Consider the following 25,088-nt stretch of genomic DNA (forward strand, 5'->3'; position numbering starts at 1 on the left):
GAGTTGGTACTGAATCCAAATCATAACCCCGGATAGGCTGGTGCTTCTCTGTAGCTACTTGTAAAGAGTCTAGAGTAAAAGGCAAATCTTCTGTCCAATAAAACCTGAAACAGCAGACTGCCACATTGTCTTCAGGTCTAATGGAGTCCATTCAAATTCAACAGCACCTCCCATTCTGCTCCGCAGATGTTAATTCTGGCAAGTTGCTACCCGACAGAACCTGCCTTTTTTACTGTGGCCATTTCAAAAGCAGCTTATGTCTCACAAAGAATAAAATAATAAAAACGTACTAAAATAAAAGCCTGAAAAAGAATGTTAAAGCTAACTTTTGAGACAAAGTGTTACATCACATCACAACTGAGGACAAAAATTAAGCTCAAGGCCCAGGATTGACAAGTGTCAATCCCAGAGGATAAAGTGTATCCTTGTCATAATGACACTAATAACTGATGAATTTGCTGGAAGTTTTAGATAAAACTCAACATCATTAACATTAACTAATTCTTAAGAGGTCACAACAAAACACCCACTCTTATGCAGAACCAAGCAGAATGTCTTTCTAGTGCAGCTGCCACCTTGGAGCCTGGACAGATCCTGACCATAATGCACTTCTCAAAAGAGCTGCAACTCTGTTGCTCTTTTGTGTGAATTTTGGACTGGTCCTGGCAATGGACTGTTACCCACATGAAAGGATCAGACTGGTCTTTTTAAGACTCCATCATCATACACCTGCAGGAAGAATTACACCAAATATAACTATGGATGGCCAAGTCTAAACAATGACTCCAGGCTGATGTCAAAACTCCCAGGGACATTTTCTTTTCCTCTTAACACAGTTGCTAGCTGGCATTCAACATTTCATTGATGCCAAACAAAGTGTTCGGCTGCTTTATTAGTCCACAACCACGCAACTGAAACTTCATTCAGCAGGTAAACAAAAGCAAAGTAAAATCAAAACAAAGTCCAGCTGACAGGTTTAAAGATTATTCTAGAGTCAATGATTTCCTTTGGGTTTATGTGCCACCCACATAGTGGAGTAGAAAACCGAACCCCCGAATGTGCACATGTCAAAACTGAAGTTAGACCAACGATACTGATTGGACCCTAAGTAGTACTCAACTGGGTGGTGACTGCACACAGCTGAGAGACTTTTTCTCACATAATCAGCTGAGCCTCTGCCAGCCAGGCAAGATGCCTCCAGGCTATGCTTTGGGATCTTGAGCAGCACATTATCGCTTCACACCGCAGTACCTCACATCCCCTCTGAGATTTCACAGGCCAGAGCGTTGGTTGCAGGATTTCATTGCTCCCTGAGCATAACATCCTCAGTGCTGTTCTGGCTAATTGGTGGGTGAGTATCCTGGGGATCCAGCACAGCAGAAACCGATACAAACACACACACGCATAGAAACGGGTATGTGTGGAGGCCTCTCGTGGCCTGCCGGCTCTGGGTCCAGTGCCAGGCTCCGTCTTGGGCTTCACACAGAATAAAGAGCAGCTCTGTCTGGTGGTCCTGACGCACGGGATTCAGCCACTGCTCATCCTCTGCACCACAGACAAAACCCACTGTTCTATTTTATTAATGAAGAAGAGTCAACGTGGAAAAACCTAAGAGGTTTAGCTTAGTCACTTCCTGGGTTTCATGTAGCACTGTGTGAGATGCAGGGCTCAGTGTCTTCGCACATTTGAATGACATTCTAACAAAAAGCCAATTTGCATATTACCACCAATGCACTTTGGATACACCTTACCCTGGGAAGTACCAGAAAGCGTTTTCCAGGTAAAAACCCACTCTGGACCTGCCGATGTGACAGATTAGACTTCATTTAAACATGAGGGCTACTCTTGTGATTAATCTGCTGGAGTGGATTTCAGATGCGGTACCTCACAGCAGAAATAACAGCAGATTGTGGTGCGTCGCAGCCTTTAAACAAAGCAGCTTAGACGTAATCTGGGCAGACTACTGAGAAGAGCAACAACAGCATCCAAGCTACAGTCCCCCCCATATGGCATTTAAACAAGTAATGACTCTGAACTTCTCTGTCTCCATGACAGCAGGCACGATACTCAGAGATTCAACTCGACGGTCTCCTGGATGTGGGTGCAATCTAATTTGATTGTCAACTCTGTGGTTAGCTGAGGCAGAAGAGCAGACATGAGGCCTTGGCTGCATTCCTGTTACAGAGTCATTTTCCTTTGGTTCAATGTGAAGCATATAGACTGACTAATACTGTACATGTGACTCCCAAAGACCGACTGTAATCATTTCACGTGCTTTCAGCTATTGTGCACTTATAAGCCAAGAAACATGTTAAAAATGCCGTTCAGAAATTTTGTCTGGATCTGGCAAGTGCATGGTTAACTGATCAGCAGCACACTGACATGACAGAACTGTGCCGTGCAGATTAGACATCAAGAGGGCTCACTCATGATCATGTGGAACTCATCTGTGGTTGACTTATGTTACCAATACTACGACAACAAGCGAGCAAAGATGCTTTAAAAGAACCAGCAACAATGAGGAGTCATAGAAAGCAGAGAGCCTTGGCATACAAACAAATTCCTATTTATGTCTCTATGACAATCTGCGCCGTCTAAACAAAGATTATTTGGGTTTAATCTCCTTCTGACTGAAGGCCAAGGCTGCATGTGAATCAGGCAGTCCGATCACAGCAGAGGCCTCAGATTACTATTAGCTCAAGTCTGTTTCAGAGATCAGTTCTTGGCCTAATGAGCCACTTCACTGGGAGCTTTTCATTTGGTAGAAACTGCAGACTCCACCAGAGGCAAGCCACTTGTATGACAATCACACACAGTGAGAGCAAACAACCATATCTAAGGAAGGTGGGTTGAAATTTAACTTACTACAGCTTTGAAGGAGCTGAAGGCAGTTAAAACTACATCAGTATAAGTTAGGGTTAGCTCACTGAGCACAGGCAAAGGTTATAGTTTCTATTATTTCTTTGGGTCTTAAATACAAACTTTCAACTATTTTAATGAGATAAATGCGATAAGTACAAAAAAACAACAACAAGATATTACAACGGCCAAGAAGTGGGGACAAAATCATTAACTACAGACATAATATGGTGATAAACTTTAACAACACTGAATTTTGCATTGATCTTAACAGTTTATTCTTGACCTTGGAAACATTTTTGCTAAAACAATCTCCAGTGAAGGACCATTTAATGGCATTGACACATTAACTCATCTTGTGGACTGTGCCAAGATCCTGGACTTCCTGGATCTTCTAGCATTCAGTGGGTAGTTTAACAGAACACCGTGACACCAGTTCCTGTACAACACAAGTCAACATTACTTGTGCAGCTACACAAAATCTTTACTGTAGAAACTAGGTTAATTTTACATGTGTGGTTACACACAGATGCAGTCTGCTCAGATGATTTGAGTCACGAGTTCATATTTGAAAAGCTTTTCACATCACACACCGTGCAAATTTTAATAGAGTGTAGTTCTGTGCAAAACTCTTGTCACCCTTCATTTCTCTTTATATTTTGCTTCCAAGGCTCTAGACTTTCATGTAATTTTTAAGTGCTCTTGAGCAACAGTTCTCCACGCTTGCTGAAAGTTTTTCTCTGGGCATTAACTGCTATTTTACTCGGTCTGTTGCAAAAGCATATGTCCTCATTTCTTTAATTGAATTCATGAAAAATGCCAACGATAACACATGAAAGGGTGGTTTTAACGCAGATACTCATAAGGAAGAAAAAACAGAGCAAAGGCTGAGTTATGAAAAATTACACTAGAACTGGACTAAGAATCGGTGGCAACAGGTCTTATTTAGTGATGAATCAAAATTTGTAATCTTTGGATCAAAGTGTCATCATGTGTACGGAGGAGCTCAGAACAATGGATAGAAAAAAAATAAATGATGGAGCAGTATCAGTCGTGGATTGACCTCCTCAGAGCCAACACCTCAGCATTATTGAAGCAGTGACAGAGACAATGAGGAAAGGCAACCAGCATCCAAAGAAGAGCTTTGAATGTCCTTCAAGAAGCCTGGAGAACTAATCCTGAAGACTAATACATAAAGAAATTACAACAAGTGATGGTCAACCTCATTAGAATAGTACAAACTCTGTTTTTGCCTTATATGTTTTGTTTTTAATCTTTCATGTTTGCACACTTTAATAAATCACTGTCTATTTCCCATTTTCCTGACAAAATATCATGAAATGAGGGGCAACTCAAGACTATTGCAAAGAACTATATGTCCTCGATTAAAAAGAAAAAAACAAATACAAAGCTGTGGACAACTTGAATGTGGTTACATACTGTGCAAGCCTTTAATCCAAATGGTTCCCTGCTGTGATCCAAAGCTTGCCTGTTGATCAAATCTATTAAAAGTGGCAAGTAAACAGTCCTGCAGCTATTATTTGACCAATCTGGTGTCAATATGCAACAAGAAGACTAATATCATCATGTCCAAAAGCAGTCATTTAGTTATAGTTTACATAACTGATAAGGGGAAACCAGCCAATCAGATCGATAAAACTTTATGGGTGACTAACAAGGGGCTAAATGGCCCACTTAAATCTTGATCAGCTCTGAAGGCCTCTGTTATGTCAGGACACAAAGCAGAGTGAGGGGAATCATCCTAATCGTTTGCCACTCAAACTGAAGTGAGGTGATCAGAGTCACGTAGTGCCACTTGATAGTGCCAACTGCCATGAGCCACAGCTGAGACACATTAGGGTTTAAACGGCAGTAACTAACACTAAATGCTGTGATTATAGCACTAAGTTCTTTTAATGCTGGAGGGCTTCCATCCCACCAAGAGATGAGGCATCATGCTGGCAGCAAGGAAGAGGAGGGGAGTCAGCGGGGGAGTTCCTGACATGGTATGAGGACGGGCGTTTCAGATAGCCATCCTAAGAAATTTTAGACTTAAATAGTTTGATTAGGGCGGGGGTTTGTATCCTGGGAAGCGTAATAATGATGAGTTTTATAATCAACAAACTAAATTTTCTAGATCCCAACTGTTTTGCTATTTCTCATTTGAGAGGGGAATTCCTAATGCTTGTAAAATGTAGGAAGTAGGTGGTTCTAGTAGCAGATGTGATTAAGAAAAGGGCCTAAATCCCTCGGCAGTGTGACGTCAAACCTCTCTCTCCGTGCTGCCTCCAGGACAGAAAGGGATTCACCAGTGTCTGACAAGCAGCAATCACACCCCAACACAGCACAGCGAATTGACTTCCACCTAAACTGCTTTTTTGTGATGTGCTTACAGGCTAAACGATCTGCCCCGCCACCACTAACATAACAAAAATGCTCTGTAGCGAGTTGAAAAAAAAAAAAAGACAAGCTCGAAATGAAAAACCTTCTCCTCGTCTCCGTGACGAGTGCACGACGATGCAGTGATAAGAACCGGCTTGCTCAAGTCAAATTCCTTCTCCTAAAGCAGTTAATGTGTATGAGGGCGCGAGGCCAGGCGACAATCACGTTTGACCCACATTTTGCCGGCTCTCAAATTTCACCTCACTGTTCCTCTGTGCAGGTTTTGATTCACTGACTGGGGCACAAAGCTGGAGAGCAGAAAGTCATGTGTTACTCTGTGATGGCTTAAATAAATAAAATTGTCCAAGAAGATGGTAAATAACACTTTAGTACACCAGTACACCAAGAAATGAGCAACACATCTGGCCAATCAAAACCTATTATATACAAACCTTTTGTGAATCCCTGCAACACAGTCAGTATCTTGATCAACTGTTTAGAACTGTTTTGCATGGAGGACTCTTTATGTTGGTGCCCAGGTAAGGTAACTGTTGACAGATCCACTGCCTGCCTATGATGTGACAGATGTTTCAAAGGACCTGACATGCCAGGCACTTAAAGCTTCAATGGGGAGCTTGTGTCTGGACTCATAAAGTTACCAGTGTAGGTGTCTCATGCATATACTTGTGGAAGTGCTACAATATTAACATTTTATCTTTTTTTTATTTATTTATTTATTTATAGGGCCAAAACGTAGTGTCTGATCTATTTCAGGACTATGTGGTAAAAAGTGTAAAAGCTGACTCAGATACTTGTTGAATCAAAAAGAAAGAAGGTATCAATAAATTCCCAGTCCTGCTACAACTTCATCGCTACTTTGATTACGGTTTAAAAAAAACACACAACAAAGTTTAGAAGTTTTGTCAAGGTCAAAAAACGTCATATCAGAGGAACAGATGCAGATCTTGTGCAAATAAACAAACACTTTTCTGTTTGGAATGACTTTTTTTTTTTTTTAACTGAGCAACAAAGAGAGGATCGGGGCGTGCAGGACGAGAAACAGAGGGTCCAACCTACACACACAGCTGTCCCGTCCCGGGGCACCGGAGCATGGAGGGAACAAAGAGAAGACAGATGCAAACGACTTTTTTCTTACCAAAACGATTGCAAATCTCTCCTCCAGTTCACCTGCGTCTGGCATGGGGAGTTTCAGGGGCATGTTGTGTCCCCTGAGATCAGTGTGGTGGTCCATGCTCCCTGCGTTCCCCATGATTCCTCTTTTGACCAGAAACCCCAACTTTTTCCCCTCTTAGTCCACTTGAGAAAAAAACAAAACAAAACAAAACTCTGCACGGCGATAAAAAGGGGAAATATCCGCACGCTCTTCGCTTTGCTCAGTCGCCCTGGCAGGATCCTCGCAGGTTTATCCAGATCACTTCTTCTTCTTCTTCAACATAAAGCACATGTGAGGGAAGTAACATAATGCGACGGGTCCGAGCGCAAGCAGCGGCGGTGGCAGAGGAGTCCCTGATGAAACATTTTCACGGCAAAGGAAAGAAACCTGGAAACGTGACTCCTCTTACTCACTCGGACCTTTTCTATGCAGTTATCCGTATCTTGCACAATTTCGGCTCCACTCCCAGCCGGTAGTAATGACGACGAGCATGATTCACGATTACTGCAACCCTATCTGTTACTTAGTAGTGACTGAGTGAATGAGTGAGTGAGTGGGTCCGGCTTTCCTAATCCCTCCACTGCTGACCAGCAAGTTAAGGAGGAGGGGGTGTCCACACGCTCACACACACTTGGACACACTCGCAGCCTGCGCGCACACTCTCATCCCTCTTTTACAATGAGTCCTTTCAGGGGGGCGAGCCTCCCACTTCTTCTTGGGGCGTAGCTCCCAAAGCCGTAGCTAAGGAGATGCTCGGTGTTGCATTGTGGTACTTTGAGTCTAGAGTCAGGGGCCAGTAATCAAGGGACGCCCTCGTGCAAAAAAAGAGCGAGTGCAGGGACTCTGTGAAGTGAATCCATCCTTCTTACGGTGTGTTTTTCACTTTTTGTGTAGATAAACTTAATTTGTTATATAATATCCTGCCAAACTCTGTCACAATGACTTCATTAGTCAAGCGTTTTCTACACATGTATGATTATCAGTTTTGAGCTTAACCAGTTATCATATTGAACAATGTTTTCCAAAAACAGCACATGAGTGTAATAAATCAGTAACTCCAGGCATCATAAGTAGTCACAATGAGATAAGGCTATTTTAATTTACACCTATTTCTAAATTTTGACCATGACTATTTGAGGGAAAAGATTTGCACACAATGACCTTTTCCCTCAGAACAGTCATTTATTAGACAATATTTATTGGCTGAAAATGTGCAAACCAATCACTGCGGTCAAAGCAACAAACACAGACAGGTGCTTTTAATTGTGTGTACTTTTCTATAGCAACAGCAAACTTATAACTTATAACTTTTAACAGGAAGCGATCTCCAGCAGAATCAGGCTCCGGGTGGGACAGCTATGTGGTGGAAAAGAGAGACCTCTAAAAAACGGGACAAATGACAGCTAAACAAAGATGCGAGGAAAGTTAATAATGGATGGATGGAGAAGTGCCCAGTGCATCAGGCAAAGTCCCTCAATGTGACTAAGGGGTGGTTCAGGATCATAACATCCGACCCAAACTATAAGCTTGATCAAAATGGTTTATCAGCTATTTCAAACATTTCCCCCCCAATGAACTTACATTTTAAAAAACTAACTCTTGAACCTCTTGAACATTGGATTCAGTGTAAAATGTGATGATCAACATTCAGTGACAGTAGTAGCAGTCTGCTCAGTTGTGACACCTTAACATTTGTGTAATAAACATATATACATATATTTCTGTATTATACTAAGTACATATTCAGTGGTGAAGGGCAGTCAACATCCACTGTAGAGTTCCTATCAGATCCAGTCTGTTTTTTGTTTTTAAACATATTAGGATCTTCAACATGGCTTAAAATGAAATCTGATGCGGTCAGGGTGGAGACCACATTACGCACAACTGGGTGACATCAGCATGCAACCTTTTGGAGAAAATCCAGAGGTTCTCCAGATGCACAGTGCTTTCATTCAGCCTGCTTGACTGACCGAGTAGGGGAGGGTGTCATATATGAGGTTACTTGGCTGCAAACACCAAGGATGCAAAGCACAGCTGACTGACCTCATTCGCTCATTACGTGTTTAAAGTTGAGTATTGTTATTTTGCTCTGTAAGAACCCCTCCCCCCTGCACTGGCTTATTCAAAAGCCATTTATGCTCATTTTGATGTCTGAAGATACTAATTTACCAACAAATTTATTTCATACACCAATTCAACTGCTCAATAACACAAATAGCTTGTCATATGGCAGCTCAGTGCATTTAGACATGTTGACACGGTCAAGGTGATCTGCTGAAGTTTAAACTGAGCATCAGAATTAGTGCCAGGCGGCCTAGTGAGCGGCAGTTCTCTGGGTGAAAATGCCTTGTTGATGTTGAGGTCAGAGGAGAACGATTAGACTGCTTTGAGCTAATATTACAACCAAGGTACACAGAAGAGCATCTCCGTACACACAATACGTAGAACCAGTAGCAGAAGACCACACCGGGTGCTACTCTTGTAAGCTAAGAGGAAAATGATGCTGTATTTTGCATAGACTTACCAAAACTGGACAACAGAAGATTGGAAAAACATTGCCTGGTCTGAAAAGTCTTGATTTCTGCTGCAACTTTTAATGGTTGGATGGTAGAACCAGAATCTGGTGTAAACCTGTGAAAACATGGAGCCATCCTGCCTTGTATCAATGGTTCAAACTGGTGGTGTAATTTTGTTTGAGATATTTTCTTTGTATGCTTTTACAGACTTTTGGGGCTCCATGTTTTTTTTATGGCAATATAAATAACAACGATAATAATGTCAACATAATTTAACTTTGAATCTTGCATTTGTTCTCTGAAAATTGTTTCTTTTTCTCTACATAAATCTAAATGTGCAGCTCACTCTATAATCCACCTATTATCTCAGACAATAAACAGCCTTTACTTTACAATGATCAGCACATGACACGAGCTCAACAATGACTTAACATTAAAACAATGACAACAACACTGTGTGTCGATTAAGTGCAGTGTCAAACAAATGAGGTTGTGTGCTGAAATAACAAGCGTTCCTGACACAGCGGACGGTGACACAGCAGCAATAAAAACAAACAGTGAGGAAGACTGTTTCATTCTTACCCCTCAAAGTAAATAATGGTTTCATTTTTAGTAGATATAGAATGTGCAGAAAGGTGATTAACATAAGCTTAATTAAAATAAACAACTGATAATTTTTCTTTTACTCATTTAATCAACAGCACCTCAGTTTTCTACCTAACACAAATTGCTGAATATTCTTCCAAAGATTGTACATTAGATGCCAGCAGGATGTTGCATGTATGGGTGGAGGCGGCATCTTGCAGCTGCATTTCTGAAAAATCTTGGGGGGGTGGTATGATGGCCTCAGATATGTCCATGAGGAAATATAAAATGCAAAAGAGGTGCCAAAAATAAAAGCAGCACAATCACACCAGTGTGTGAGGAATCTCACAGGGAGTTCACTTGGCTGCTCAGTTTAGTAACATCTGTGAAATCAAGCTCTCTTAAAAGGAGACTCATGAAGTTATAGCCTTCATAAGGCTCGAGTAGATTAACAAATGTGTCTTTGTATTTTAACTTATGGCGCTGGAGGGTGCAGTGATTGAATCAAGTACCAACAGATCGTAAGGATAATGGTGCCATCTAGTGTATATTGCTTCCTACTCTGGAGCAGATTAAGACAAAGCTAAATGTCCACAACCCTTTAAAGGAAGACTAAATAACCTGATCATTCTGGTTAATGGTCAGGGGTACCAAACATATGGGCCAGGGGCCAGAAGTAGCCTGCCAAGGACTCAAATCTGGGCCACAGGACACCTTTCAAAAAAAAGAAAAAAAAAGAAAAAGTGGCCACTTAAGGAGGGCAGTTTTGGGACTTGACTATATTTAAGTTTAACAGCTTTTCCTACTGACATGCAGACAACACCAAAGTAAATAATTTCTATTCACCCCCCCCCCAAATCTACAATAGAAAATGCTATTGTTATGGTGGGTCCGCATGAGAAAAACAAAACAAAACATTAAATGTAATAAGTTTTTTTAAAAGTAGTATTTTTATTTTATTTTTTTTTAAATAGTAAAAGCTTATTACAGTAGAGTGGGTAATGAGCTACCAGAGGTTTCTGTAAATTTTCATATTTATTTCTTAGAATTTAAGCCCAAAGAATCATGCTGGCAGATTTCTTTGACCTGGGCCTTGTGAAGTCTTTCCAAGCTCCTTAGACTACGATGACCTAACATAACATTTACTTCCCGTGAGTTCCCATCATAACCAGTGTCCAGGATACTTATTTTCACATGTAGTTTGACGAGGAAGAACCACAGATATATAAAAAAAATAAAATAAAATAAAATAAACCCAACACATCATTGTATTTAGAAAATCAGGCACGTTTCTTTGCCCGCTATTTTAAATGAGTTCCCGTTTATGCCAAAGATGTAAATATTTTACACCCGCTCTGCACTGGCAACTAAAGACTTTACAGTACTCTGACACAAATGAAAGCCAACAGGGTTCAGGCAGCTGAGTATCAAACTATATTTATTGTATACAGTATAAGGACAAAAAAAAAAATTAAAGAAAAAGAACATTTGCCAACATCACCATGCAAATCTAAAATGTTTAAATTTGAAACGCAGGTGAAAATGAACAAGAACAAAAAAGGTTCCATCAACACACAAGCATAAAACAACGTTAATGTTTGGATAGACTTTTTACAAACGTATTCAAATTGGCAACATGTCATGTATGTATGTATACAATGAGTGAAATACTTATTCTTGGATGAGATAAAATGTCTCTGATAAAAGGTGAGGAGTTTTTCCCCTTTTAAAGTCCTGGACAGGCATAAAATCAACTTTACACATGAAAACAACCGTTTTTCTGCTGTGCAATACCACCAACCACTGAGTTACAATAACTTTTACATCTACATTTTTATATTAGTCAAACCCTTTTATAAAAAGAAACCTTTTCATTTAGCATTTTTGGTCCAAGAACCTTACTGTACTACCAGTCAGATAAATCCACTTTGAAGGTAACAGTATTGAGGTAAACCATCCATAATGACGCTTTCCAAGCACAAGTATTTCTCCTGTTGAAGATAAACTGTGCATGGACAGATTATTTCTAAATGTTCTTTTAAAAACGCGACTAAAATCTACATGAGAATAATGTCACAAAATCTCCCATCTATGAACAGATCACTACTGACTATCCCAGCAGCATTCCTCATAAGTACATGAATATTTAAATAGTCAAGTCCATCCTGAATATGAATTCTTACCATTATCTGGAAAAAAATTAAACAAATATCAAGAAACAGAAAAGAAAGCATGTCATTTAGCTTACTCAGACAGCTGAACATCACAAAAACCCCACAATGGTCCCGTCATTACAAGCCATAATATGAGATGTACTCTGTCCTTATGAATTTCAAATCGGTTTTGGTGAATAAAACATTAAGTTACCTAATCTCAAAGTCTGTATTTGGCCCCAAATGATCATTATTATCCTTTTTATTTTTTGTTGTGTGAAGTCTTTCATTTAGGGAAGCACAGTCGATAAACCTAATAGAAAAAGAAAACTGAATTGAAAAGGAGAAACAAAACAAAACAAAAAAAATTGTTGACTCTTTCCACTTAACAGACTCCTCCCGTCTGTTGCTGAAATACATCAATAGTGTCTTCATCCTCCATCTCCAGCTGCAACAAAGACACGTGCACATTAGTCTCTCAGACCATGTCTTGACAGGAGGTTTTCAGTAATGCTAATAATATCATGTAGGCAGGTTTCCCTGCCTAAATTACCACTTTTAAATTACCATGTTAGGACTGTTTTGTTTGTCTGTCTTATCCCTGAGGTGTAATATATATTATTAGAGTTAAAATGAACACTGACAATTTGGTGCACAAAAAGAGCTTTCTGAAATAAACAAAATTTACACGTATTTTGTACCCTGTATGAGTAAAGCACAACTAATATTGGACAATGTTTCCCCGAAAGGTCACTGCAGACACTGGACTTTTACCATAATTCCACTTTTTTTTTTGATAGGTTTGAGGTCGTTGCACTTTGAAATGATTTCTACTGAACAATCCTGAGGTAGATACAACATCCAGTCTGTTCAATGTACCAGCTCCACTGGTAGCTAAACAGTTCCAGATCAACATGCTACAACCTGCATGTGGAACAGCTAGTAACAGTTCCTTTGTTTATGTCTGAAGGATGTCTCCTCCAGACATACTTCAGGTAATTCTGCTCAGAAACAGTTTTGTCTAATCTGATTAACATTCTCCTGGAGAACATTTGTGCATGTGGTCAGCAGAAAGCTTTTGTTTAGCTTTGCATGTCCTTTTTGGATGGCAGCCTCAGTCTACAGCAATACAAACTCATGAGTGTCTCCAATGGTCCAGCAGCTTCAAGTTCATGATGGGTCTATGCCTTGATGGGTTCACACCATCCAAACCAGCTTCCATTCAGCCAACCTCTTTGGTCTTTTCAGACTTTGGCTAACTTGTTGACCATTTGAACCGATGGTCTTGTAATGTGCAGCTGTTCAGGAATTTGTCACATACACAAATATAGGATTCCCTTTCTCAAATCTGCACTGAGCGTTTTGGACTTTCATTCTGCTTTTTGTCAGTCCAGTGGCAAAAAGCAAATGGTTTGTGAGAAAGTATGAGCTTTACTCAACCACAATTATTAACAGAAGGCTGGAAGTCTTTCAGGAAAGAAAATTTAGAACTGACAGCATCGCCAATTTAAAACAAAAATTTAAAAATGTGTTGAACGCTCGCTCTAGGTTAGGGAAGACAAGCTGCCTCAAGCAGAGTTAAAGTATCTTGGGATCTTATTCACAAGTGATGGGAAGGTGAAGCGTGAGTTGGACTGCTCGACTGGTGTGACGTCAGGAGTAATATGTGCTTGTGCTGGCCCATTAATAAAGAAATGGGCTAAGCTGAAAGGAGCTTTCAATTTACTAGTCCATCTACATGCCATCCCTAACCTGTGGTTATGAAATACGGGGTAGTGACTGAAAGAACAAGGTCACAAATACAAGTGGCAGAAATGAGTTTCCTCTGTAGGGTGGCTGGGCTCAGCTTTAGGCCTGATTTATAGCGTTTTCATGTTCACCACACACCCTCCGTCATGGGTGGTGTGTGCACAGTTTGACGTCACATTGCCTGATGCACACCCACAGTATTTGTAGCGCCTTGACTGGTCGTCCGCCTCTCGACTTTTGCAAACTGGCACGTTGTGCCGCAGCTAAGCTAAAGACATGTGTGTACAGTCATTTAGGATTTTACAGTCATTTTGATGATATTCCAGTACAGAAGCTCAGATATATCATTCAGGAGAATACTGCACCGGGTTCCTGCACTTAACGGCAGGAAAACTGACTGTGTGATGATGATCTAGACTTCTGGGGGAAATCTACGTCGTAACCGGAACCTTTAGATCCTACCAGTAACTTCCCAAGTAGCTTGATGTGAACCTCCTGACAAATGTAACTACATGTATGGTTGATGCACCACGAAGTAACTGAATGGCTTGGAAGTAGGGATGGGTACCGGTGTCCGGTGCCATCATTCTGACAAACGGTAGTAACCAGACCGAAAAGCAGCGCACATTTCGGTGCTTTATTTCGGTGCTTTTTTTCCTGAGCTGTGATACACTTCTAGCCAATCATTTTACGTTTCCGAGGATAGTAGGCGGGCCCAGGTACGTACGTTCTTTTAGAGCAGAGCTACAGATTAAAAATGTCCAAGGCGAAGCGGTCAAAAGTCTGGTTGTACTTCACAGCAAAATATGCAAACTCAGCAGCCTGCAACAAGTGCTTTAAGCTGATACTGTCAAAGGAGGTAACACCTCAAATCCGATGAAACACCTGGCGACGCATAGCGTTTTTTTTAAAGCCCAGAAATGCACCGTATTTGATAGCTTGCTGCGAGACCTCACACCGAGCACATCTACTGCGGGTGGGTTGCCTGTTATGCAACATCCCCCAAAAACACGAAGAGTAGAGTCCTGGCCCCTAGCCCTGCCAGTGTAGCAGAAATGATGACGGATGATGATGCAGCAGCAGCCGTTCTTCTCTGCGCGAGTAGCTTAATGTTGTTCGTGTGTAATTTACGTTGAGTAGGCTAACCATGTTATTAAATTAATGCATGTAAGGTGAACTAGCAAACATCATAGCTACATGCGGCTGTCCTCTTGTTTGATGGCAGATACTCCCTTCACCCTGGCCAAAAAGGCTAAAATGACCAAAGAAAAAAAGTGGAAAACAGTTAAACATGAGAGGTTTTGGACAAAGTTTGTGTTTTTTTTCCATTGTTTAAGCACTGCTTCCAGCCAAGAGTGATACCATATATGCCCCATAGCTGCAGAAAAGGCTAACATTGTTATCTTTTTACAAAAACCAGCTGAACATGAGAGGTTTTTGGACCAATTTTGTGTTCTCCATTCTTTAAGCACCGGTTTGAGCACCGGCACCGTTTCAAAAGTACCGATTTGGCACCGGTATCGGATAAAACCTAAACGATACCCATCCCTACTTGGAAGGTTACAGCATAGGGTTAATAGGGATTTTCAGTTACGTCATAAGTAACGATGTAGATTTCCCACAGAAGTCTAAATCATGCTTTAAAGATAAGGCAAGGAACACCGAAATCTGAAAGGATCTCTGGAGTAGAACCACTCCTCCTACAAAAGGAGCCAGTCGAGGTGGTTAAGTCCTCTCTTTGCAAGGCATGCCCAACTGGGAAGAGAACCCAGAGTAGCGCCAGAAACATCTTCCTTTTCTTTCTTTTAAATGTCAAAAAAGTTGCTTAAAACTAAAAATTATATTTTTATTTATCAGGCAAATAAACTAAATCCACATTTTAGTGGATTTATTATTTTTTCCTAATTTTTTAGCATTCTAAATATTACTGATTAAAAAGGTTTTACATCTTTATCTTTACTTATTTGGCCAAGTTTGAGCAACAAACAAAGAATTTGACTTTGGTTTACTTTACATTCAAAATATTTGTTAAGCCCTGTACTATTTCAGTGTTGCAACTATAAAGTAGCTAAACACAGAGCAGAAAAAAAAAAGTGGTCTTATGCTTCACACTATATAAACATATAAAACTGATATCCAACGCTGAATATCTTTTCATTACGCATAAAAATACAAGAGGACAAGTAGATCTTATCCTCCGATTTGGCTGTTACATGCCATTTTGCATCACTTTAATGACAACATTACAAATATCCAACCAAATGCATTAACTTTATGATTTATAGCTGTAAGTCTTCACTTTGAGGTTGTGATTGGGCATTTTCTGGAGAAGCTGAGATGTACAACTTGGCCTGAAGGCTGTACTTGTTGTGCTGGCATAAAAGACTTTCTAATTAAAGAAAACAAGGGCAATGCTATTTTGCATCTTCAAACCTCCATAATGAACTGGGCCTTTAGTATTTTACCAACCTGTGCAGGTGTGTCCGTTTCATTAATTGGTTGTCCATCAAACCTAAACCTTATCTGCCGAATCGACAATCCCTGGAAAAGACAGAAAGGAATTTTCTCTTAGATTCTGCATCTAGTTAATCATTTACAAGGTAATACGCAATAATATGAGCAAAAAAGCTCAAAGGGCCCCATACCTGTCTTTCGCAGTATGCCTTCATTAGCTTGCTTAATGGAGTGTGCCTTTTAATTTTGAACTGTACAACCGAGCCATCCTGACCAGCTACCTTGAGGTTAATGTGGTCGTTCTCCGTCTTCACTCCTTCCTGCAACAAAAGCAAAAAGGTCACCAACAGAAGCGTCCGGGAGTAAGCCCCGATTAGTTCAAAGTAGCAGCCAACCTAAGTTAGCCAACTACGTTTACAAGAAAGCGTGATAACGGAGGGAGGTAGGTTTCAAACCCAAAACCCGCACGCATACACACTTCCTTTCGCCTTCTCCCAGCGTTAGCATAGCAGGCTAGTCCGTGTTCAAACTGGCGCAGAAAGCCACAATGGCGCAAACAGTAAAGGGGAAAAAAACAAGCCATTCATTTCGCTAGCACTCTCTGTTACCGACATTAGCAAACATAGTTTAACTGAAAGGTATGCCGATAGGCAGGAGGCTGGATATGGAAGATACAGAACAGGATAGGCACAAACTGAGCTTAAAGCCAAAATATCCGCAAATTGAGCAACCTTTGTTTCCCCCGTCTACCCGCTCAAACTAGGAAACTGCAGCCTTTAAGCAGCACTAGCTTAGCAGAACATGCTAACGGCTGCTTGCAGCGGGCATAATGAGCACCTAAAGATGAACATGACCCAGATGTGTCTCTGTAGGAGCGCGGCACCGACCTTTGGCTTTTCTTCAGACATTCTGCTATTTCCTCCGGTATTTAAGAGTAACGTGGACTCCGGCTGATAATGGTGAAGCGGTTTATCAGCTCCTCCGGCTCTTTCGTTTGGCGAGGGAGCGCGCAGTGATATTTAAAATGTAATTCGACCAAAAACGTCACGTGATCCATTTTTCGTCGGGGCCGCGGATGCGTGAGCGTCCGCTAATTTGCGCACTCCCGTGACATAGGGGAAACAAAAGGGCCCTGATCAAAGAAAACGCGGGAGCTCAGGACAGAAGCTTTCAAATGGCAGCTAATTTACCATGGAAGCTGGCCACACTCATCTCATTACCATAGTAATTACATAGACTCGTTATTATTTATCCCTTGAATCCAAAAGTTGTATTTTTAATTTTATTAATCTTTAGAGATCTGCCATATACACTTAGGTCTTTAAGTTTTTGGATAGTCACACCTTTTCTTGTTATTATATCATGGATGAGCAGTGATTTTGCAAAGTGTTGCATAAACTGTTTTGTCAGCTTTGAGATTCAAGATTACAAATAAACATATCAGAGAGTTATCAAAAACTCTGAAAAGGACTAAAGTGCATGATTACAGAATTCTTTCCATGGATAAGAAAACCACCTCCACAACATCCAGCTAAGTCAAGAATGCTCCTGAGGAGGGACGTGTATTATTGTCAATCAAGACACGCCTTCATGAACGTAAAGAAAGAGGATTTAGTTTAAGGTGCAAGCCACTGGTTACAGTCAAGAACAAGAAATCCAGAGTAGACTTTGCCAGAAAGATTCTAAAACAGCCTACACAGTTCTGGAAAAAAATTATTTGGGCAGATGAAACCAAGATTAATTTGTACAGAAATTTGGGACTGTATAGAAAAATGTCTGTAATCAAAATCCACAGAGGTGGTGTATAAGAGCCAAAATTACAAAAATGAGTGATGAATCACCCCAAAACGTATTATCCGTTTTGTTATTGTCATGGTGGGGCTGGACCAGAAGACCAAACAAGTGAGCAGAATATTATTCTCAGGAACTGAAACATTCTTAGATTGCTTAATTTCCACTGTCAGTTGAGATATTTTGGAAAATTAACTTATTAAAAATATTTAGAAATTTGATTTGTTCATAGGCCAAAACATAAAAGAGCATGTGTGAGAGAGACAGAGGGAAAAAAATAAAACAACTAAAAAAATGTATGATTTTTATTTATTTATTTATTTTTTATTGGCAGATGATTCAGATGCAGTTCAAAAACATGCATTTTCTTTTGTTCAATAAAAAACGAAAATAATTCTGGAATGCAATAAAAATGGAGAAAAGGACAAATATGTTACATGAACTATTTAAAGAAAAAGAAGTGTTGAGCTGCAGACATGGATGAGTCAAATCGAGAATATTGTAACTGTAGTATGAAAGTGAAACTGCTTGTTACAGAAGAAGCACCACAGCACTCGTCAGCTTTGGACTTTTACAAACTAAACTGGGGATGCTTGCTTTTTCAAATTAAATTGAAATTAATGCATAAGAAATATTAATCAAGCAAAACAGTGCAGCATCAGGCTAAGAGTATTCTGAAAACACTGTCGCGCTGAAATCAATCAGACAGTCACAGTTTATCATGAGCTCCTTGTAGGTTGTATCTTCGTGTTACTGGCTTCAATAGGATCAACTTAACGAACGGCTGCTTCTCAATGATCATCCATACGGGCGTATGGGTTATCCTTCGACATACCTGAGAAGAATAATTGAAAAGAAGGATGTGTAATCAATAAAACTGAGTCCAAAATATAAATTATTCAGGGAAGTTTGGTTTACATTTCATTAATGTGATTTAAAATCTAAGTCTTTTGACACTGAATTGTAGTTTATCAAATATGTGCAGTACAGTATTTCTCCAGTAGATGGCACTCAATGATAGCTTTTTTCCGCCCTCTTTGTGTAAATGGGTTTTTTAATTTTCACATTTTGTTTTCTTCTGCTCAGATTCCATTATCTTTAACTGTTCCTTAATCTATCTCATCATAGTGTTGTGGTTTATTTTTTTTTCTATTTTGCTGCTGTTTGATCACTGTGCATACAAACTGAGCACTTTCAAAACAAACCTCTCTGATAATCAAAATTTACATTTCATAACCCGTTTAAGTCAAAGGAGCTTGCAAAGAAAAGCGTCTGGACTTCTTTAAGTTGCTTGAAGACGTTTCACCTCTCATCCGAGAAGCTTCTTCAGTTCTAAGGTCAAATGGTGGAGAGTCCCAGATATAAACCTAGTGGGAGAGACCCCCACAGAGGGACAAAAGGACCCCCTGATGATCCTCTAATCGCCTGAGCCAAGGTGGGAAACTGGGTGTGGGTCCCAATCAGCCAGAGTTTCGGGTGAGTTCATTGTGAAACCTGGCCCCACCTTATCATGCGAATTCCTGAGGTCAGATGGCCCAGGATGTGAGTGGGCGTTAAGGCGTCTGGGAAGGGATCTGGTCACCAGCGAGGGAGGATAAGAAGGACAGACGCAACAACATTGTCATCCCCTATGTAGCCGGTGTATCAGAGAAACTCAGGAGAGTTTTCTCCAAGCATGACATCCCAGTGTATTTCAGACCCAGCAACACGCTCAGACAGAAACTGGTTCACCCGAAAGACAAAACGCCAAAACACAAACTTAACAATGTGGTGTATGCTGTACAGTGCAGCGAGGAATGCTCAGACCTCTACATTGGAGAGACCAAACAGCCACTTCACAAGCACATGGCACAACACAGAAGAGCCACTTCCACAGGACAAGACTCAGCAGTCCATCTGCATCTTAAGGATAAAGGACACTCTTTCGAGGATGCCAATGTTCACATTTTGGACAGAGAGGACAGATGGTTTGAAAGAGGAGTGAAAGAAGCCATTTACGTCCACTGTGAGCGACCATCTTTGAACAGAGGCGGGGGTTTACGACACCAACTCTCTGCCATCTATAATCCAGTTTTGAGATCCCTTCCCAGACGCCTTAACGCCCACTCACATCCTGGGCCATCTGACCTCAGGAATTCGCATGATAAAGTGGGGCCAGGTTTCACAATGAACTCACCCGAAACTCTGGCTGATTGGGACCCACGCCCAGTTTCCCACCTTGGCTCAGGCGATTAGAGGATCATCAGGGGGTCCTTTTGTCCCTCTGTGGGGGGATACTCCCACTAGGTTTATATCTGGGACTTTCCACCATTTGACCTTAGAACTGAAGAAGCTTCTCGGATGAGAGGTGAAACGTCTTCAAGCAACTTAAAGAAGTCCAGACGCTTTTCTTTGCAAGCTCCTTTGACTACGATGACCTGGATGACTGAGAACCTTCACAGACATAACCCGTTTAAGCCACACAGAAAAAGGAATTAGTCTCACCGTATTTGTGCCTGATTTCATCGTGCCTCATCTGCATTTCTGACCTCCTGAGAGGGAAACAAAGACAAATTGTTAGGCAACAGAGGACGCTGACACTGTCACATGACACTTATTTACTTATTTTAGTTTATGAAGTAGAAAGCAAAATTTTCACAGAAAAAAAACCTTTCCTGCCTGTCAATCTTTTTTGCTCTTTTTTGGCACCGTCCAATTAGTCTAATTCAATTATAACAGTTGTGATGAAACACAAAGCCAAACAGTAGCGCTGGATTCCCAGAATATTTACTTTTCCAGCATGGTGTCCAGGAGCAAAATGAACCAGCACCCCGGGAATGAGATCAGCCTGCTGTTTATCTAATGAAGTTAAATTCATTTTCAATCTCAACAATAAACACGTGACATTATGTTTCTTATTTTTGATGTAACATCAATGATTTTATGCCGCATAATAATGTAACACATTTAGTTCCTTATGGATGAGTTCGATTTTTACACACGATTACCTTAAAAGTTTCACATGCCAGTGTTTAAGTCACTGGTTAGGTTTGTGGTAACATATACTACAGCCTAAAGTAACATTAATTCTATGTTTAATGGCTAAAACTTGATAGTTGAGATTGATTGTACAAATAACCTGTGAATGTTCATGTCCATCAAAAGGATAAATGTTAAATTCGGTTTAAGACTTAGATGACTAATTAATAATCTGGGAGACTTTGTGAACAATCTTCATGTTTCATAACTGTATAGTTATGAAAAATGTAGAGTCTCTGCTTCTGTGCGAAGCAGACATGGAGAGCTACAAAAGCTTTCGTGGACTAGTGCCTCTAGTGGCCATAAAAAATGAGCAACATCAACCTGCAGCAACAGATAGAGCGATGGACCGTGGAAGAAGAGAGCCTGAGAAGGTAGAGATGTCCTGGGCATGCCCAACATCACAAGACAGTTGCTGGCCTGGAGCCCATGAAGAAAAAGAAACAGGGGAAGGCTGTGAAGCACCTGGCATGGGTTTTTGATGGCGTTTGCTCCAAAAAGAGCAAAGAGCCTAACTAGATTTATTTCATTATCATTATCAGGGTGTGGCGTCAGAGGAGGCTGACCCACACAGCTGATCTCTATTACTTAATCATGCCTCCCCTATATGAGCAGGATGCCAGGAGTTGATGAGAGAGCTGTGTGCTGCACTGGAGTGAGGCAGGTGGAAAGCTGCACAAGCAGGAAAATTCAATAACATTGTAAATAAAACCTTTGCGTGCCTTGGGTCCTTTATACTACAGTATATGGATCAACTTACTCAAGACCTTACACAGAACTTAATATTTTGCCCATCTGAGTCAGGCACAGTAGTAAGGTTTCAGTTAATCAGACACTCTGAAATTGTGTTATATGCGTGAAGATTTAAGTTAAAACACATACTCCACAGACATTCACCTCGCTTTCTGGCGGTCCTTCCTCAGCCGAGTTTGTCGCTCCATCTGCATGTCTTCTCTCTTTCTCCTATTAAAAAGACATTTTTGTTTACATCAATTCACCACCTTTATGTATCTGCACATAGACATTTATATTATATATCAAATATGAGCATTTGCTTTTAGCTTTATACATTTACAGAGCAACAAAATTGAAGGCAGTTATAAAATCAGAAAGACCAAAGTTACTGCAGCCACAAATTCTGGCAGCCTTCTGGAGATAGCCGTATCAGCCTAGCCTCACAGAATAACAACCCATTGTGTTCCCATCCTCCTCGTCCTCCTCCTCCTGCTTCTGCTTACATTTTGATCCAGATTTAACAGTGAGCACTTCATGTGACTTAATGCTTACCCAATTTTTTCACACTTGCAGCAGCAGAAGCAGCAAACAAGAATAGCGATGATGATAATACCAGCCAGCACTGACACGGTGATGATCAATATCTGGAAGTTGACTGTAAATCAAACGTGGACACAAGGACAGCGTAAAAAAAACGCCAGCTTGCATGAGCAAATCTTATCATTAAGTAAACATAGCAATGAACTACTAAGTGGAAAAGATGCTAATGTATTTTACTCAAAGATGATTATGATTTATGAAGAAGACCTGCACCACAAAACAGGGGAAAAACGCACACTTATAAGTTTTTCTTTCTTGGCTGACATGGTACATTACAAATTATTTTTCTTACTGGTTAATCTTGCAGTTTGGGCTTTTTTTCACTTATTTGTTCAAAGTCTAAAATGTCATAAATGTATTTTACAGACAACTTACAGCTGCAGTAAGATCTTCAAACTGAACTCAAAGTCCAAACTCATATATTCATTTTACCGTCCAGCAAGAAAATGAGAAAGTCATCACAACTGAGAAGCTTTCCTGGACAATGTAAAAAAATATATTTCCCCCATGCAAACATCACGCATTAAATAATAATAGTAACAAGTGTGTGTGCCAGTCTTACGCCAGCATAGCCCCCAACGTGCATCATTCAGTGGACAAACGCTGTTGGAGGGCAGGATGCTCTTCACCGGGTATTCGATGCATTTTTTGGTTGTTATGCACCACAGGCACTGCAACAAACACAGTCATAAACAGTTACATTTTATCTTATAACTTCCCCTTTTTATGGCAAACATTTACAGGATATGTTTTTGGCTGAACTGCAGGAAACTTACTGTCACATTCTGCAAGCATTCATCACAAGTGGTGTTGGATTTCAAGGCACAGGGAGCTGAAACAGAGAAAAGCTATGACACACACCTACAAGAAGTAAACTAATATAACCCTGAGAGAATTTAACTTTCTGTGACATATTAAGGATCACTGCAACAAAAGAAGTAACGTTAGCCTAACTGAGGCAGGCAAAAGAAACTTTTTCTTTTGTGTTTGTGTGTGTGTGTGAATACTACAAGAATATGTATAAAGCCACTGAGGATTATCTTTACATTTGCTTCTACGATCACGATAAGTCCACTGTGTAGATGTCATGTGACTGCCTCCTGACCCGTCTCTGGCACTCCAAAACAAAGCGCTGCACTAACACATACAAGAAGAACAAACTTACTGTCCGCTGGAGCAGGAGTCGGTGTTTGCGCTGTAACTGTAATAATACCGCAGGAAATTAGGACAAAAACAAAGGCGGACGGGCTGTACATGGTGACACGAGCGCTGGACTGCATGGAAAAAACAGAAAGGCTCGAGAGGAGTGAAGCTGAACCCCTGGTTTACTAGCGGTGACGTCACGAACTCCTGACGCTGGTGTCATCAAGCAGCTGCAGGGTGACACATCTCATTGAAAAACATGTTTTATTATTGGGAGGGAGAGCGGAGAGCAAGGACGCACTGTGCTCATTAGCTCTCTGAGACTCAGCACATACCAGAAAAAAAAAACACTTATATTATTTATACTCCGTATCTGACAGACATGGAAAATCTTTACCACCTCGCACCACAATGCTTGCATTCATTCTAGATTCAAGCTTCTTATCGTATAATATTGACGTTTTAGTGAGCTTTATTGGGGTTTTGTTGTGTTTTCTATCTTCTTTAGATTAATTTTGTGCCTTTCCAAGCTATTCTGCTATTGTAACACCGTGATTTCGCTGTCATTGGGATAAATAAAGTATTTCCTGTCTTCCCTTATCTTTTAAAACTTTGCAGATTTGAGTTTATAAAACAAAAATACAAGCAGAAAATAATTTATGGTGTATAATTACGGACTTTAATACGACTTTACTGACCCCAGCACTACCAACCAGCAGCAGTCCCATCTATCTATCTATCAGGTTCTACTAAGGATTAGCTGATCACCAGCAAGTGTGAGCACCTCTATAAAAGCATTACTTTTGGCAGTTTGCTGCTCTCAGGTGTGTATTAACACAGTGGAAGCAGGAAAGAAATCAGTATTGATCTTAGAGTAGCAATCTGGGGAAGGTTATTAGACCATTTCCAAGCAATTTAAAGTTCATCATTCTACAAAATGTTATTCTCAAGTGGAAAATGTTCAAGACGATTGCCAATCTTCCGGTGCCACTAAAGTCACTCCAAGATCAGACTGTGTAATCCTCAAAGAAACTGCAAAAATCCTAAGAGCTACATCTCCGACTAGACAGGCCTCGGTTAGCATGTTAAATTTTAAAGTTCATGGCAATACAATTGGAAAAAGACCGAACAAGTATGGCTTGTCTGGAAGGATGCCAGGAGAAAGTATCCTCTCTTTTAAAAGCACATGGCACCACAGCTTAGCTTTGCAAAGTTGCATCTGAACAGACCACAAGACTTCTGGCGGAATGCCTTCAAAACAGACGAGATTAAAGTGGAGATGACTGGTCATAATGCACAGCACCACGTTACTTGAAAACCAAATACAGCATATCAGCACAAACATCTCATACCAGCTGTCAAGCATGATGGTGGAATGGTGATGATTTGGGTGTGTTTTGCAGCCACGGCATCTGGGCACCTTGCAGTCATTTATTCGACCGTGAACTCGTCTGTAAAGTATTCTAGGGTCAAATTTGAGGCCATCTGTGTGCTACAGAGCAGGACAATGTTCCCAAGCACAGTAAAAAATCCACAAGAGAACAGCTGAAAGAGAAAAGGATCAGGGTGTTGCAATGGCCCAGAAAAGTCCTGAGCTCAACCTGATTAAAATGCTGTAGCGGGACCGTAAGTGAGATGTGGTAGCGTTTTGCAATATTTTCATGTCATAAAGTCTCGTCTTTTCTTTGGTTTGTGTTTTGTTTTATTTCCATGTGCTGTTTTATCCCCCCCCCCCAACTGGCCATGGCAGTTTGCTGCCCTCCCCAAGCCTGGTTCTGCTGAAGGTTCCCTCCTGTTCATAGGGAGTTTTTCCCTCCCACCATCAGGAAAGAGTTTACTCACAGAGAGTGGGTCTTTACCTTACAGTATAAATGTTGTCATGTCAATATGTTGTCAGGTAGATATGATAAAAGACAAGATTCAAACAGC

The 25,088-nt window shown here is 40.6% G+C and overlaps 3 protein-coding genes across 21 annotated transcripts in view; all 3 read right to left on the bottom strand.

The window, feature by feature from the left end:
* fmnl2a (formin-like 2a) overlaps window positions 1–7,132 on the bottom strand; it is a 49,656-nt gene extending 42,524 nt beyond the window's left edge. For 5 of the 17 annotated variants that reach the window (XR_003269899.1, XM_026143696.1, XM_026143695.1 and 2 more), the window contains exon 1: window positions 6,398–7,131. Coding sequence is in view for 16 of the 17 variants with exons in the window: in XM_026143696.1 (XP_025999481.1) it covers window positions 6,398–6,511 (114 nt within the window). In the remaining variant the exon portion in view is untranslated. Of the gene's footprint in view, window positions 1–6,397 lie in introns of all 17 variants that reach the window. The other 12 variants (XM_026143697.1, XM_026143701.1, XM_026143706.1 and 9 more) reach the window with 8 other exon arrangements.
* A 3,795-nt stretch (window positions 7,133–10,927) lies between these two features.
* On the bottom strand, window positions 10,928–16,905 carry sumo3b (small ubiquitin like modifier 3b). The gene is made up of 4 exons (XM_026145494.1): window positions 16,760–16,905; window positions 16,064–16,192; window positions 15,888–15,959; window positions 10,928–12,117 (listed from the first exon to the last, which is right to left on the bottom strand). The coding sequence occupies exons 1-4, from the start codon at window positions 16,778–16,780 to the stop codon at window positions 12,055–12,057; spliced, it is 285 nt and encodes a 94-aa protein (XP_026001279.1). The 5' UTR covers window positions 16,781–16,905; the 3' UTR covers window positions 10,928–12,054.
* A 1,157-nt stretch (window positions 16,906–18,062) lies between these two features.
* pttg1ipb (PTTG1 interacting protein b) lies at window positions 18,063–23,383 on the bottom strand. 3 transcript variants are annotated; one of them, XM_026144146.1, is made up of 7 exons: window positions 23,182–23,381; window positions 22,793–22,848; window positions 22,579–22,687; window positions 21,969–22,071; window positions 21,579–21,644; window positions 20,148–20,194; window positions 18,063–18,498 (listed from the first exon to the last, which is right to left on the bottom strand). In XM_026144146.1, exons 1-7 carry the CDS (start codon window positions 23,294–23,296, stop codon window positions 18,455–18,457), a joined length of 540 nt encoding a protein of 179 aa, XP_025999931.1. In that variant the 5' UTR covers window positions 23,297–23,381; the 3' UTR covers window positions 18,063–18,454. The 3 variants fall into 3 exon arrangements, 1 of the variants encoding a protein (XP_025999931.1); XR_003269921.1 differs by having other exon boundaries at window positions 18,480–18,498; window positions 21,564–21,644; window positions 23,182–23,383; XR_003269920.1 differs by lacking the exon at window positions 18,063–18,498 and adding an exon at window positions 21,006–21,101 and having other exon boundaries at window positions 23,182–23,383.
* Between the last annotated feature and the right edge of the window lie 1,705 nt (window positions 23,384–25,088).

This window comes from Astatotilapia calliptera, chromosome 16 (genome assembly GCF_900246225.1).
Source record: "Astatotilapia calliptera chromosome 16, fAstCal1.2, whole genome shotgun sequence".
In the NCBI taxonomy this organism is placed as follows: Eukaryota; Metazoa; Chordata; class Actinopteri; order Cichliformes; family Cichlidae; genus Astatotilapia; species Astatotilapia calliptera.